The sequence below is a fragment of the Heterodontus francisci genome, chromosome 49, assembly GCF_036365525.1.
Source record: "Heterodontus francisci isolate sHetFra1 chromosome 49, sHetFra1.hap1, whole genome shotgun sequence".
NCBI classification, from domain to species: Eukaryota; Metazoa; Chordata; class Chondrichthyes; order Heterodontiformes; family Heterodontidae; genus Heterodontus; species Heterodontus francisci.
Genome location: NC_090419.1, coordinates 12,832,285 through 12,846,000, shown reverse-complemented (window position 1 = coordinate 12,846,000; position 13,716 = coordinate 12,832,285). Strand labels below are relative to the sequence as shown.

The 13,716-nt window shown below is 45.8% G+C and overlaps 1 protein-coding gene across 1 annotated transcript in view; it reads left to right on the top strand.

Annotated features, from left to right (window-relative positions):
- si:ch211-199g17.9 (uncharacterized protein LOC108180085 homolog) overlaps window positions 1–13,716 on the top strand; it is a 32,156-nt gene that overhangs the window by 15,946 nt on the left and 2,494 nt on the right. Inside the window, exon 10 of the mRNA XM_068024315.1 lies at window positions 294–389. Coding sequence (XP_067880416.1) covers window positions 294–389 — 96 coding nt within the window. The remainder of the gene's footprint in view (window positions 1–293; window positions 390–13,716) is intronic.

Genomic DNA, 13,716 nt, shown 5'->3' with positions numbered 1-13,716 from the left:
CCCTGTCCTGTAGGGCCTCGGCCCTTCCCCTGGTGTCCCTGTCCTGTAGGGCCTCGGCCCTTCCCCTGGTGTCCCTGCCCTTTGGGGCCTCGGCCCTTCCCTCCTGTCCATACACCGATGGCCTCGACCCTTTCCCTTGCTTCCCTGCAGTGAGGGCCCTTAACCTAGGTATCTAGATTTTTAAAAAAATCAGATCTTGAGAAATGGCTGGAAGAATAATTTACAAAATCAAAATGAAAGTCAGAAATTGACATGAAATGGTTAGTAAAGGCTTTCTGTCTTTTGATTTGCAGCCAACTGTTTGAGGAAGAGAACAAAGCAGTGAAACAATTGCTCATAGAAGCGTCACAGTGTTACTCAGATCTTCAGCAGAAGCCAAAGCCAAGCAGGTGAGAGCAGAGGCTACAACACTCTAATCTTTGAATGTATTATAATATTGTTTCTCACCTGGATCATTTCTCAGCTCAAAGATCTCATTATCTGTTAGATTATGGTTGGGCAAAGCTAGATGGAGTGAAGATACAGGTCAGCCACGATCTAACGGAATGGTGGAACAGGCTCGAAGGGCTGAATGGTCTATGTTTTGAGGGTCATTTCTGTGTGCAAACCCATAGCAGAGTTTGCCTACAAAACAAGTGACCACAATTAACCGGAATTAATTTACTGTAAAGGACAAACCACGGGGCACTGTATCAATGTAAGTCCTTTCTTCTTCAGTGGCCGAGAAGGTTACCGTGTAGAATGTTCTCCTTGCTGTGGTTTTCTCGTTGTGTGCTCAACTACTCCAGCCAATGTGTGAGACACTGGCACATGGGTTAGATGGGTTATTACCCTGGAATTCTCAATGAGAGGGGGAACTTGGTATGGCTCCATTTAATACTGAGAAACACAGGAGCTGCACATGAGAACTGGAGGGTATCAGTTGTTACCCTGATAATTAAATAGAGGAGTTATACAGGCAGACCGTAAAAAGGACAAGAAATGGCCAGCTGGTTTGTTGAGCCTAACCCATCCCTGTCTCCCCACCCCCTGCAGCTACTGGGAGAAGGGTTAAACCTGGGAAATTCCTCTGGGACTCCTGCAGTAAATGAAGCAAGCTTCAGGAGATCACATTGACTGATTCCATTACCCCATCAGTCTACTTACCTTCTATAACTGGAAGATGTGTCCCACCCACAGGAAAATATCCAGATTTTCCTGAAACATTAACCCAATGTCTCTCTCTCTCGACCCACTACTGTGTGCTTCCAGTATTATCTGTCTTCATTTTACATTGAAGACTTGACTTCGTATTAGTATTTAGGGGAGATGGTGGCAGAGTGGTAATGTTGCTGAACTAGTAATCCAGAACTCCAGGCTACTGTCCTGCTGACACAGGTTCAATCCTATCAAACCAGTTGGTGGAATTTAAATTCACTTAATTAATAAATTCAATTACTTAATAAATATCTGGAATTAAAGCTAGTCTCAGTAATGGTGCCATGAAACTATCATTAACTATTGTAAAAACCCATCTGGTTCACTAATATCCTTTAGGGAAGGAAATCTGCCATCCTTACCTGGTCTGGCCTACATGTGAACCCAGACCCACAGCAATGTGGTCGACTCTTAACTGCCCTCTGAAATGTCCTAGCAAGCCACTCAGTTGTCAAGGACAATTAGGAATGGGCAAGAAATGTTGGCCTTGCCAGCGACACCCACATCACATGAAAGAATAAAAAATATCTTTTCACCTGCTGAACTGCACAAGTGATTCACCTGTGCTTACATCAGCAAAAGTGATAGAAGGGGTCGTCGACAGTGCTATCAAGTGGCACTTACTCACCAATTGCCTGCTCACCGATGCCCAGTTTGCCTTCTGCCAGGACCACTGGGCTCCAGACCTCATTATAACCTCATTTGGACCTTGGTCCAAACATAGACAAAAGAGCTGAAATCCAGAGGGGAGGTGAGAGTGACTGCCCTTGACATCAATGTGGCATTTGACCGAGTATGGCATTAAGGATCCCAAGTAAAATTAAAGTCAATGAGAATGAGGGAGAAAACTTGCCACTGGCTGGAGTCTGACCTAACACAAAGAAAGATGGTTGTGGTTATTGGAGGCCAATCATCTCAGCCGCAGACACTGCTGCAGGAGATCCTCAGGACTGTTCCTAGGCCCAACCATCTTCAGCTGCTTCAGCATAAGGTCAGAAGTGAGGATGTTCGCTGATAATTACACATTGTTCAGACCCATTCACAACTCCTCAGATACTGAAACAGTCTGTACCCACATGCAGCTAGACCTGGACAACATTCAGGCTTGGGCTAATAAGTGGCAAGTAACATCTGTGCCACACAAGTGTCAGGCAATGACGCTCTCCAAGAAGAGAGAATTTAACTACCTCTTCTTCGATGGCATTCCGATTTCTGAATTCCCCACCATCAACATCCTGGGGGTTATCATTGACCAGAAACTGAACTGGAGCAGCCACATAAATACTGTGGAAACAGGAGACTGGGTATCCTACGGCGAGTAACTCACCTCCTGACTCCCCAAACCCTTTTCACCATCACAAGTCAGGAGTGTTATGGAATACTCTCTACTTGCCTGGATGGGTGCAGCTCCAACTACACTCAAAAAGCTCGACACCATCCAGAACAAAGCAGCCTGCTTGATCAACACCTCACCCACTACCTTAAACATTCACTCCCTCCACCACCGACAGCAGTGTGTACCATCTACAAGATCCACTGCAGCAACTCACCAAGGCAACTTCGACAGCACCTTCCAAACTCATGACATCTACCACCTAGAAGGACAAAGGCAGCAGATGCAGGGGAACACCACCACCTGCAAGTTCCCCTCCCAGTCACACACCATCCTGACTTGGAATATATCACTTTTCCTTCACTGTCGCTGGGTCAAAATCCTGGAACTCCCTTCCGAACAGCACTGTGGGTGTACCTACCCCACACGGACTGCAGAAGGTCAAGAATGCAGCTCACCACCACCTTTTCAAGGGGCAATTAGGGATGGGCAATGAATGACAGCGATGTGAACGAATAAAAAAAAAAATTGGAGCTGCAAACTTCAAAGTAGGATGATATTAAATCTTCAAAGCAGCATTATAAAGAGGTGCTTACTCACCTGCTCTGAATAGTAACTCATCATGGCAATTACGTTTTTTTTAACCACAGTATGCAAAAATGCACATTTTGCAGCAGATGAGAACAATGCTCACAGTGAGTCACTGATGGTTTACTGTGCACTTTAAGCTCCCTTAATTGGTACTGGCTAATGCTGTCAAGACCATGGAGAAAATTGCTGACAGGATCAGCAAAAACTGCTTTTATATTAAAAGCAAAATACTACAGATGCTGGAAATCTGAAATAAAAACAGAAAATGGTAGAAATACACAGCAGGCCAGGCAGCATCAGTGGAGAGAGAAACAGAGTTAAAGTTTCAGGTCGGTGACCCTTCATCAGAACTGGCAAAGGTCAGAAATGGAATAGGCTTTCAGAAAGCTTTACTATTCTCTTTGCCTTTTGTTCCATGACATCTTTGTCATTTTAACTCACCTGCCCTCTGCCCTATCACAGACCTTTCCTTTTGTTTTTCTTCTGCACCCGCCACTCGTTCACTTGCTCAAAAAGAAACCTGAACTGGTGAAAAGTCTAGCCAACCATTTTAAACATACACCAGAACTAGAAGAAGAAAGCCTAGAATCAAAGACTGAAAAAATTATTCTAGCTAGAATCCAGTTGCAGATGGAAAAGGAAATGAGAGAGTTTCAGCTTTAAAAGGAGAAGGAAGAAAGACAGATGCAAAGAGAGGAAGCAGCAAGAAGGTTTGAGTTACAGAGACTGCAAACCCAAAATGAAAATGCTGCTAGTCACTCAAACTTTATCCACAATTTAGAGCAAAACTTTGATGTGCTGAGACTCTCAAAACCAGTCCCAAAATTTAATAAGGAGGAGGTCGAGTCATATTTAACCTCATTTGAGAAAATAGCTACCAGGCTAAAATGGCCAAAAGAATTCTGGAGTTTCCTCTTACAAGGCGAGTTTGTGGGTAGGGCTCATGAAGCTTTTTTCCTGTTATCAGGAGAAAGTGGATTATGAACAAATTAAAACGGCAATTCTAAATGCATATGATCCGGTACCAGAAGCATATAGACAGAAATACTGACACACCCGGCACAGACTTACATTGAATTTGAAAGAATCAAACATATGGCTTTTGATCGCTGGTTACGGTCTCTCAAGCTAGAACCCTCAAATGAAAATTTGAGAGAAGTGATGTTGCTGGAAAAGTTTAAAAATAGCATCCTAAGTAGCATAAGAACCCACATCAAAGAACAAAGAGTCACAAGAGCAAAGGAAGCAGCAAGATAGCCGATGACTATGAATTAATACATAAATCCCTAACTCTGAATAAATTTGTGTCTAGTAACTCGTACAAGCTAGGGAGAGATAGCAGGAATGCAGAGGAAGCAGAAATGGGTTCGAGAGAAAAGGAGAGCAGGGAAGGAAAACCCAACGATTCTCCAACTTTTAAAAGAAGGATGCCAGGGATAAGCCAGCAGGGGTCTGCCCAACATGTTTTCAGTGTGGCAAATCTGGGCATGTCCAGGCCAATATTTCAAATAAAAGAAAACTGCAGCAGCAGTCAAGCCCATGTCTTTGGCTTTGAAAGTGTATAAGCCTGTGTCCTAATATAAGACAAGAGCCGAGCACATATCAGAACTTTTTGCACAGAAGAAAAATGACTCCTTTTGGCACCAGACAAGGAGATAACCATCCTCAAGGATACCGGTTGTTTTCAAACCCTACTGACAGCTAAACTGACAGAAATGCCATCAGAAAGCAGAAGAAATACAATGGTATTAGCAAAAGGGCTTACTGGCAAATGCTTGAAGATTCCCTCAGTTAAAATTTACCTACAGAGGAAGTTGGTCGCTGAGGTAGTGACAGTTGGAATCATTCCGAGCTTACCCATGCAGGAGGTAGATCTATTGCTGGGCAATGACTTAGCAGGAAGCATGGTCTTGTACCCAGAGGGTCCAGAGCAGTCCATGGAGACTGGAGAAACTGAGGGAGAGAAAGCAAAACTCTGTCTGACTGCAGAGGGCTAGGGAAGTCCCAAAAATGCCACAGGGAGCAATAGAGCCAGAAGAATTTAAAACAGCCCAAATAGAGGCAAAAAGTTTTAAAGAAGCTACGATAAAAGCCAACAAAACTGAAAGAAAAGCAACTGAGATGTGGTTAGCTGAAATCTTTTTCAATGATTTAAATGGGGATGCGGAAAGTTCCCAAACAAGAAAGACAAAAGTGAGGGAGATGCTTCACCTAGTTGAATTGAATCACAGAATTGTTACAGTGCAGAAGGAGGCCATTCGGCTCATTATGTCCACAACAGCTCTCCAAAAGAGCAATTCACTCAGTTCCATGCCCCCACCTTCTCCCCATAATCATTTTCATATAACATATATAAATGCTCCAATTGAACCTGCCTCCACCACACTCTCAGGCAGTGCATTCCAGACCTTAACCACTCGCTGCGTGAAGAAGTTTTTCCACACGTCACTTTTGCTTCTCTTATCAAATAATTTAAATCTGTGCCCTCTCGTTCTTGATTCTTTCATGAGTGGGAACAGTTTCTCCCAATCAACTCTGGCCAGATCCCTCATGATCTTGAATACCTCTATCAAATCACCTCTCAGCCTTCTCTTCTCCAAGGAAAACAGTCCTAACTTCTCCAATATAATGTATATAAAAGCAAAATACTGCAGGTGCTGGAAATCTGAAATAAAAACAAGAAATGCTGTAAATACTCAGCAGGTCTGGCAGCATCTGTGGAGAGAGAAGCAAAGTTAATGTTTCAGGTCAGTGACTCTTCAACACAACGAACTTCTCCAATTTATCTTCATAACTGAACTTCCTCATCCCTGGAACCATTCTTGTGAACCTTTTCTGTACTCTCTCCAATGCCCTCAAGTCTTTCCGAAGGTGCGGTGCCCAGAACTGGACACAATACTCCAGCTGAGGCCAAACTAGTGTCTTATACATGTTTAACATAACTTCCTTGCTCTTGTACTCTATACCCCTATTAATAAAGCCCAGGATACTGTATGCTTTATTGACCGCTCTCTCAATCGGTCCTGCCACCTTCAATGATTTATGCACATATACACCCAGGTCCCTCTGCTCCTGCACCCACTTTAGAATTGTACCCTTTATTTTATATTGTCTCTCCATGTTCTTCCTATCAAAATGAATCACTTCACATTTCTCTGCATTGACCTTCATCTGCCACCTGTCCGCCCATTCCACCAACTTGTCCATGTCCTTTTGGAGTTCTACATTATCATCCTCACAGTTCACAATGCTTCCAAGTCTTGTATCATCTGCAAACTTTGAAATTGTGCCCTGTGCACCAAGGTCTAGGTCATTAATATATATATATATATATGAGGAAAACAAGGGTCCCAACACTGACCCCTGAGGAACTCCACCAGAAACCTTCCTCCAGCCCGAAAAACATCCATTAACCACTACTCTTTGTTTCCTGTGACTCCACTGATTTTGTATCCATGTTGCTACTGTCCCTGTAATTCCATGAGCTATAAGTTTGCTCACTAGTCTGTTGTGTGGCACTGTATCAAACAACTTTTGAAAGTCCATGTACACCACATCAACAGCATTGCCCTCATTAACCCTCTTGGTTACCTCCTCAAAGAAAAAAACTCCAGCAAGTTAGTTAAACATGATTTTCCCTTAAGAAATCCATGCTGGCTTTCCTTAATTAACCTGCATTTGTCCATGTGACTATTTTGTCCCAAATTATTTTTTCTAGAAGTTTCCCCACCACTGAAATAAAACTGACTGTCCTGTAGTTGCTGGGCTTATCTTTAAACCTTTTTTTGAACAAGGGTTTAACGTTTGCAATTCTCCAGTCCTTTAGCACCACCCCCGAGTCTAAGGAAGACGGAAAGATTATGGCCAATGCCTCTGCTATTTCCACCCTCACTTCCCTCAGCCTTGGATGCATCTCATCTGGTCCTGGTGCTTTATACATTTTAAGTACAGACAGCCTTTCTAATACATCATCTTTATCAATTTTAAACCCCTCTAGTATTTGAATTACCTCCTCTTTCACCATTGTCTAGGTTGCATCTTCTTTATTGATAAAGACAGATGCAAAGTATTCATTTAATACCTCAGTTTATGTCCTCTGGCTCCATGTGTCAATCCCCTTTATGGTTCCTAATCGGCTACACTCCTCCTTTTATCACCCTTTTACTATTTATATGTCTAGCAAAAACTTTGGGATTTCATAGAACATAGAACATAACAGCGCAGTACAGGCCCTTCGGCCCTCGATGTTGCGCCGACCTGTGAAACCATCTGACCTACACTATTCCATTTTCATCCATATGTCTATCCGATGACCACTTAAATGCCCTTAAAGTTGGCGAGTCTACTGCTGTTGCAGGCAGGGCGTTCCACGCCCCTACTACTCTCTGAGTAAAGAAACTACCTCTCACATCTGTCCTATATCTATCACCCCTCAACTTAAAGCTATGTCCCCTCGTGTTTGCCATCACCATCCGAGGAAAAAGACTCTCACTATCCACCCTATCTAACCCGCTGATTATCTTATATGTCTCTATTAAGTCACCTCTCCTCCTCCTTCTCTCTAACGAAAACAACCTCAAGTCCCTCAGCCTTTCCTCGTAAGACCTTCCCTCCATACCAGGCAACATCCTAGTAAATCTCCTCTGCACCCTTTCCAAAGCTTCCACATCCTTCCTATAATGCGGTGACCAGAACTGCACGAATACTCCAGGTGCGGCCGCACCAGAGTTTTGTACAGCTGCAGCATGACCTCGTGGCTCCGAAACTCGATCCCCCTACTAGTAAAAGCTAACACACCATATGCCTTCTTAACAGCCCTATTAACCTGAGTGGCAACTTTCAGGGATTTATGTACCTGGACACCAAGATCTCTCTGCTCATCTACACTACCAAGAATCTTCCCATTAGCCCAGTACTCTGCATTCCTGTTACTCCTTCCAAAGTGAATCACCTCACACTTTTCCGCATTAAACTCCATTTGCCATCTCTCAGCCCAGCTCTGCAGCCTATCTATGTCCCTCTGTAACCTACAACATCCTTCGGCACTATCCACAACTCCACCGACCTTCGTGTCATCCGCAAATTTACTAACCCACCCTTCTACACCCTCATCCAGGTCATTTATAAAAATGACAAACAGCAGTGGCCCCAAAACAGATCCTTGCGGTACACCACTGGTAACTAAACTCCAGGATGAACATTTGCCATCAACCACCACCCTCTGTCTTCTTTCAGCTAGTCAATTTCTGACCCAAAGCACTAAATCACCTTCAATCCCATACTTCCGTATTTTCTGCAATAGCCTACCGTGGGGAACCTTATCAAACGCCTTACTGAAATCCATATACACCACATCCACGGCTTTACCCTCATCCACCTGTTTGGTCACCTTCTCAAAAAACTCAATAAGGTTTGTGAGGCACGACCTACCCTTCACAAAACCGTGCTGACTATCGCTAATGAACTTATTCTTTTCAAGATGATTATAAATCCTATCTCTTATAACCTTTTCCAACATTTTACCCACAACCGAAGTAAGGCTCACAGGTCTATAATTACCAGGGCTGTCTCTACTCCCCTTCTTGAACAAGGGGACAACATTTGCTATCCTCCAGTCTTCCGGCACTATTCCTGTCGACAATGACGACATAAAGATCAAGGACAAAGGCTCTGCAATCTCCTCCCTGGCTTCCCAGAGAATCCTAGGATAAATCCCATCTGGCCCAGGGGACTTATCTATTTTCACACTTTCCAAAATTGCTAACACCTCCTCCTTGTGAACCTCAATCCCATCTAGCCTAATAGTCTGTATCTCAGTATTCTCCTCGATAACATTTTCTTTCTCTACTGTAAATACTGACGAAAAATATTCATTTAATGCTTCCCCTATCTCCTCTGATTCCACACACAACTTCCCACTACTATCCTTGATTGGCCCTAATCTAACTCTAGTCATTCTTTTATTCCTGATATACCTATAGAAAGCCTTAGGGTTTTCCTTGATCCTATCCGCCAATGACTTCTCATGTCCTCTCCTCGCTCTTCTAAGCTCTCCCTTTAGATCAATCCTGGCTAGCTTGTAACTCTCAAGCGCCCTAACTGAGCCTTCACGTCTCATCCTAACATAAGCCTTCTTCTTCCTCTTGACAAGCGCTTCAACTTCTTTAGTAAACCACGGCTCCCTCACTCGACAACTTCCTCCCTGCCTGACAGGTACATACTTATCAAGGACACGCAGTAGCTGCTCCTTGAATAAGCTCCACATTTCGATTGTGCCCATCCCCTGCAGTTTCCTTCCCCATCCTACGCATCCTAAATCTTGCCTAATCGCATCATAATTTCCTTTCCCCCAGCTATAATTCTTGCCCTGCGGTATATACCTGTCCCTGCCCATCGCTAAGGTAAACCTAACCGAATTGTGATCACTATCACCAAAGTGCTCACCTACATCTAAATCTAACACCTGGCCGGGTTCATTACCCAGTACCAAATCCAATGTGGCATCGCCCCTGGTTGGCCTGTCTACATACTGTGTCAGAAAACCCTCCTGCACACACTGGACAAAAAGTGACCCATCTAAAGTACTTGAACTACAGTATTTCCAGTCAATATTTGGAAAGTTAAAGTCCCCCATAACAACTACCCTGTTACTCTCGCTCCTGTCGCGAATCATCTTCGCTATCTTTTCCTCTACATCTCTGGAACTATTCGGAGGTCTATAGAAAACTCCCAACAGGGTGACCTCTCCTCTCCTGTTTCTAACCTCGGCCCATACTACCTCAGTAGCCGAGTCCTCAAACGTCCTTTCTGCCGCCGTAATACTCTCCTTGATTAACAATGCCACAAACCCCTCTTTTACCATCTTCTCTGTTCTTACTGAAACATCTAAATCCCGGAACCTGCAACATCCATTCCTGTCCCTGCTCTACCCATGTCTCTGAAATGGCCACAACATCGAGATCCCAGGTACCAACCCATGCTGCAAGCTCACCCACCTTATTCCAGATGCTCCTGGCGTTGAAGTAGACACACTTTAAACCAAGTTCTTGCTTGCCAGTGCCCTCTTGCGTCCTTGTAACCTTATCCCTGACCTCACTACTCTCAACATCCTGCACACTGGAACTACAATTTAGGTTCCCATCCCCCTGCTGAAATAGTTTAAACCCCCCCCAAAGAGCACTAGCAAATCTCCCCCCCCAGGATATTGGTACCCCTCTGGTTCAGGTGAAGACCATCCTGTTTGTAGAAGTCCCACCTACCCCAGAAAGAGCCCCAATTATCCAGGAAACCAAAACCCTCCCTCCTACACCATCCCTGCAGCCACGTGTTCAACTCCTCTCTCTCCCTATTCCTCGCTTCGCTAGCACGTGGCACGGGCAACAACCCAGAGATAACAACTCTGTTTGTTCTCGCTCTAAGCTTCCACCCTAGCTCCCTGAATTTCTGCCTTAAATCCCCATCCCTCTTCCTACCTATGTTGTTGGTGCCTATGTGGATCAAGACTTGGGGCTGCTCCCCCTCCCTTCTTTCTTTTGGGCCTCCTTATCTCGAGAGACAATGGATACGCGCCTGGAGGTGGTCAGTGGTTTGTGAAGCAGCGCCTGGAGTGGCTATAAAGGCCAATTCTGGAGTGACAGGCTCTTCCACAGGTGCTGCAGAGAAATTTGTTTGTTGGGGCTGTTGCACAGTTGGCTCTCCCCTTGCGCCTCTGTCTTTTTTCCTGCCAACTACTAAGTCTCTTCGACTCGCCACAATTTAGCCCTGTCTTTATGGCTGCCCGCCAGCTCTGGCGAATGCTGGCAACTGACTCCCACGACTTGTGATCAATGTCACACGATTTCATGTCGCGTTTGCAGACGTCTTTATAACGGAGACATGGACGGCCGGTGGGTCTGATACCAGTGGCGAGCTCGCTGTACAATGTGTCTTTGGGGATCCTGCCATCTTCCATGCGGCTCACATGGCCAAGCCATCTCAAGCGCCGCTGACTCAGTAGTGTGTATAAGCTGGGGGTGTTGGCCGCTTCAAGGACTTCTGTGTTGGAGATATAGTCCTGCCACCTGATGCCAAGTATTCTCCGAAGGCAGCGAAGATGGAATGAATTGAGACGTCGCTCTTGGCTGGCATACGTTGTCCAGGCCTCGCTGCCGTAGAGCAAGGTACTGAGGACACAGGCCTGATACACTCGGACTTTTGTGTTCCGTGTCAGTGCGCCATTTTCCCACACTCTCTTGGCCAGTCTGGACATAGCAGTGAAAGCCTTACCCATGCGCTTGTTGATTTCTGCATCTAGAGACAGGTTACTGGTGATAGTTGAGCCTAGGTAGGTGAACTCTTGAACCACTTCCAGAGCGTGGTCGCCAATATTGATGGATGGAGCATTTCTGACATCCTGCCCCATGATGTTCGTTTTCTTGAGGCTGATGGTTAGGCCAAATTCATTGCAGGCAGACGCAAACCTGTCGATGAGACTCTGCAGGCATTCTTCAGTGTGAGATGTTAAAGCAGCATCGTCAGCAAAGAGGAGTTCTCTGATGAGGACTTTCCGTACTTTGGACTTCGCTCTTAGACGGGCAAGGTTGAACAACCTGCCCCCTGATCTTGTGTGGAGGAAAATTCCTTCTTCAGAGGATTTGAACGCATGTGAAAGCAGCAGGGAGAAGAAAATCCCAAAAAGTGTGGGTGCGAGAACACAGCCCTGTTTCACACCACTCAGGATAGGAAAGGGCTCTGATGAGGAGCCACCATGTTGAATTGTGCCTTTCATATTGTCATGGAATGAGGTGATGATACTTAGTAGCTTTGGTGGACATCCGATCTTTTCTAGTAGTCTGAAGAGACCACGTCTGCTGACGAGGTCAAAGGCTTTGGTGAGATCAATGAAAGCAATGTAGAGGGGCATCTGTTGTTCACGGCATTTCTCCTGTATCTGACGAAGGGAGAACAGCATGTCAATAGTCGATCTCTCTGCACGAAAGCCACACTGTGCCTCAGGGTAGACGCGCTCGGCCAGCTTCTGGAGCCTGTTCAGAGCGACTCGAGCAAAGACTTTCCCCACTATGCTGAGCAGGGAGATTCCACGGTAGTTGTTGCAGTCACCGCGGTCACCTTTGTTTTTATAGAGGGTGATGATGTTGGCATCGCGCATGTCCTGGGGTACTGCTCCCTCGTCCCAGCACAGGCATAGCAGTTCATGTAGTGCTGAGAGTATAGCAGGCTTGGCACTCTTGATTATTTCAGGGGTAATGCTGTCCTTCCCAGGGGCTTTTCCGCTGGCTAGGGAATCAATGGCATCACTGAGTTCCGATTTGGTTGGCTGTATGTCCAGCTCATCCATGACTGGTAGAGGCTGGGCTGCATTGAGGGCAGTCTCAGTGACAGCATTCTCCCTGGAGTACAGTTCTAGGTAGTGCTCAACCCAGCGGTCCATCTGTTTGCGTTGGTCAGTGATTATGTCCCCCGATTTAGATTTGAGGGGGGCGATCTTCTTGATGGTTGGCCCAAGAGCTCTCTTCATGCCATCATACATTCCTCTGATGTTTCCGGTGTCTGAGGCCAGCTGAATATGACTGCATAGGTGTTGCCAGTAGTCGTTTGCGCAACGCCTAGCTGTTCTTTGTGCAGTACTTCTGGCTGCTTTAAGTGCTGCGGATGTTAAATCGCTGGGGGCTTTCTTGTAGTTCAAAAGTGCAATGCGCTTAGCGGCTATGACAGGTTCCAGCTCTTCATTATGAGATTGAAACCAGTCTGCATTTCTCTTCGCACTTTTGCCGTAGGTGGTCAAAGCTGACTCATAGATGGCGTCTCTGATGTGGGCCCACTTGGTCTCAGCAGCCCCTGTGGGAGTGTTTTGAAGGGCTGTTACAAGTGAATTTAGAAATTTTTGTAACAGCTGTGGGTGAGAAATTCTGCTCGTGTTGATGCGCGGGTGGCCCTTCTGCTTGGAATGATGCAACTTCTTTGGTCTGAGTCTAACCTTGCTGCACACCAGGGAGTGGTCGGTGTCGCAGTCCGCACTGTGGAAGCTGCGTGTGATTTGAACACTGTTTAAGGCGGCTCGCCTTGTGACAATGAGGTCTAGCTGGTGCCAACGACGTGATCTTGGGTGCCTCCATGAAACCTGGTGACAGGGTTTAGTGTGAAAGAACGAGTTGGTGATGCAGAGGTTATGATAGGTACACAACTCGAGCAGTCTCTGCCCGTTCTCATTCATCCTTCCAACGCCATAGCGCCCAAGGCAGGAGGGCCATGAGTCATGGTCGGCCCCAACCCTGGCATTAAAGTCCCCCAGCAGGAATAGGTGTTCGGTGTTGGGGATGCTGCTAATGATGTTATGGAGTTGTTCATAGAACTGGTCTTTAGCTTCAGGTGCGGAGCAGAGTGTTGGAGCATAGATGCTGAGTAGGTGTACTGGACCAGAGGTGGTGAGCAGTCGGATGGACAGTATGCGTTCCGAGCCATTTGAGGGAGGCTCTATCATGCTGAGCAAGGAGTTTCTGATGGCGAAGCCCACTCCATGCTGTCTTGGTTCTTCAGGATCCCTGCCCTGCCAGAAGAAGGTGTAGTCTTGCTCTGCTAGAGAGCCACTCGCGGGG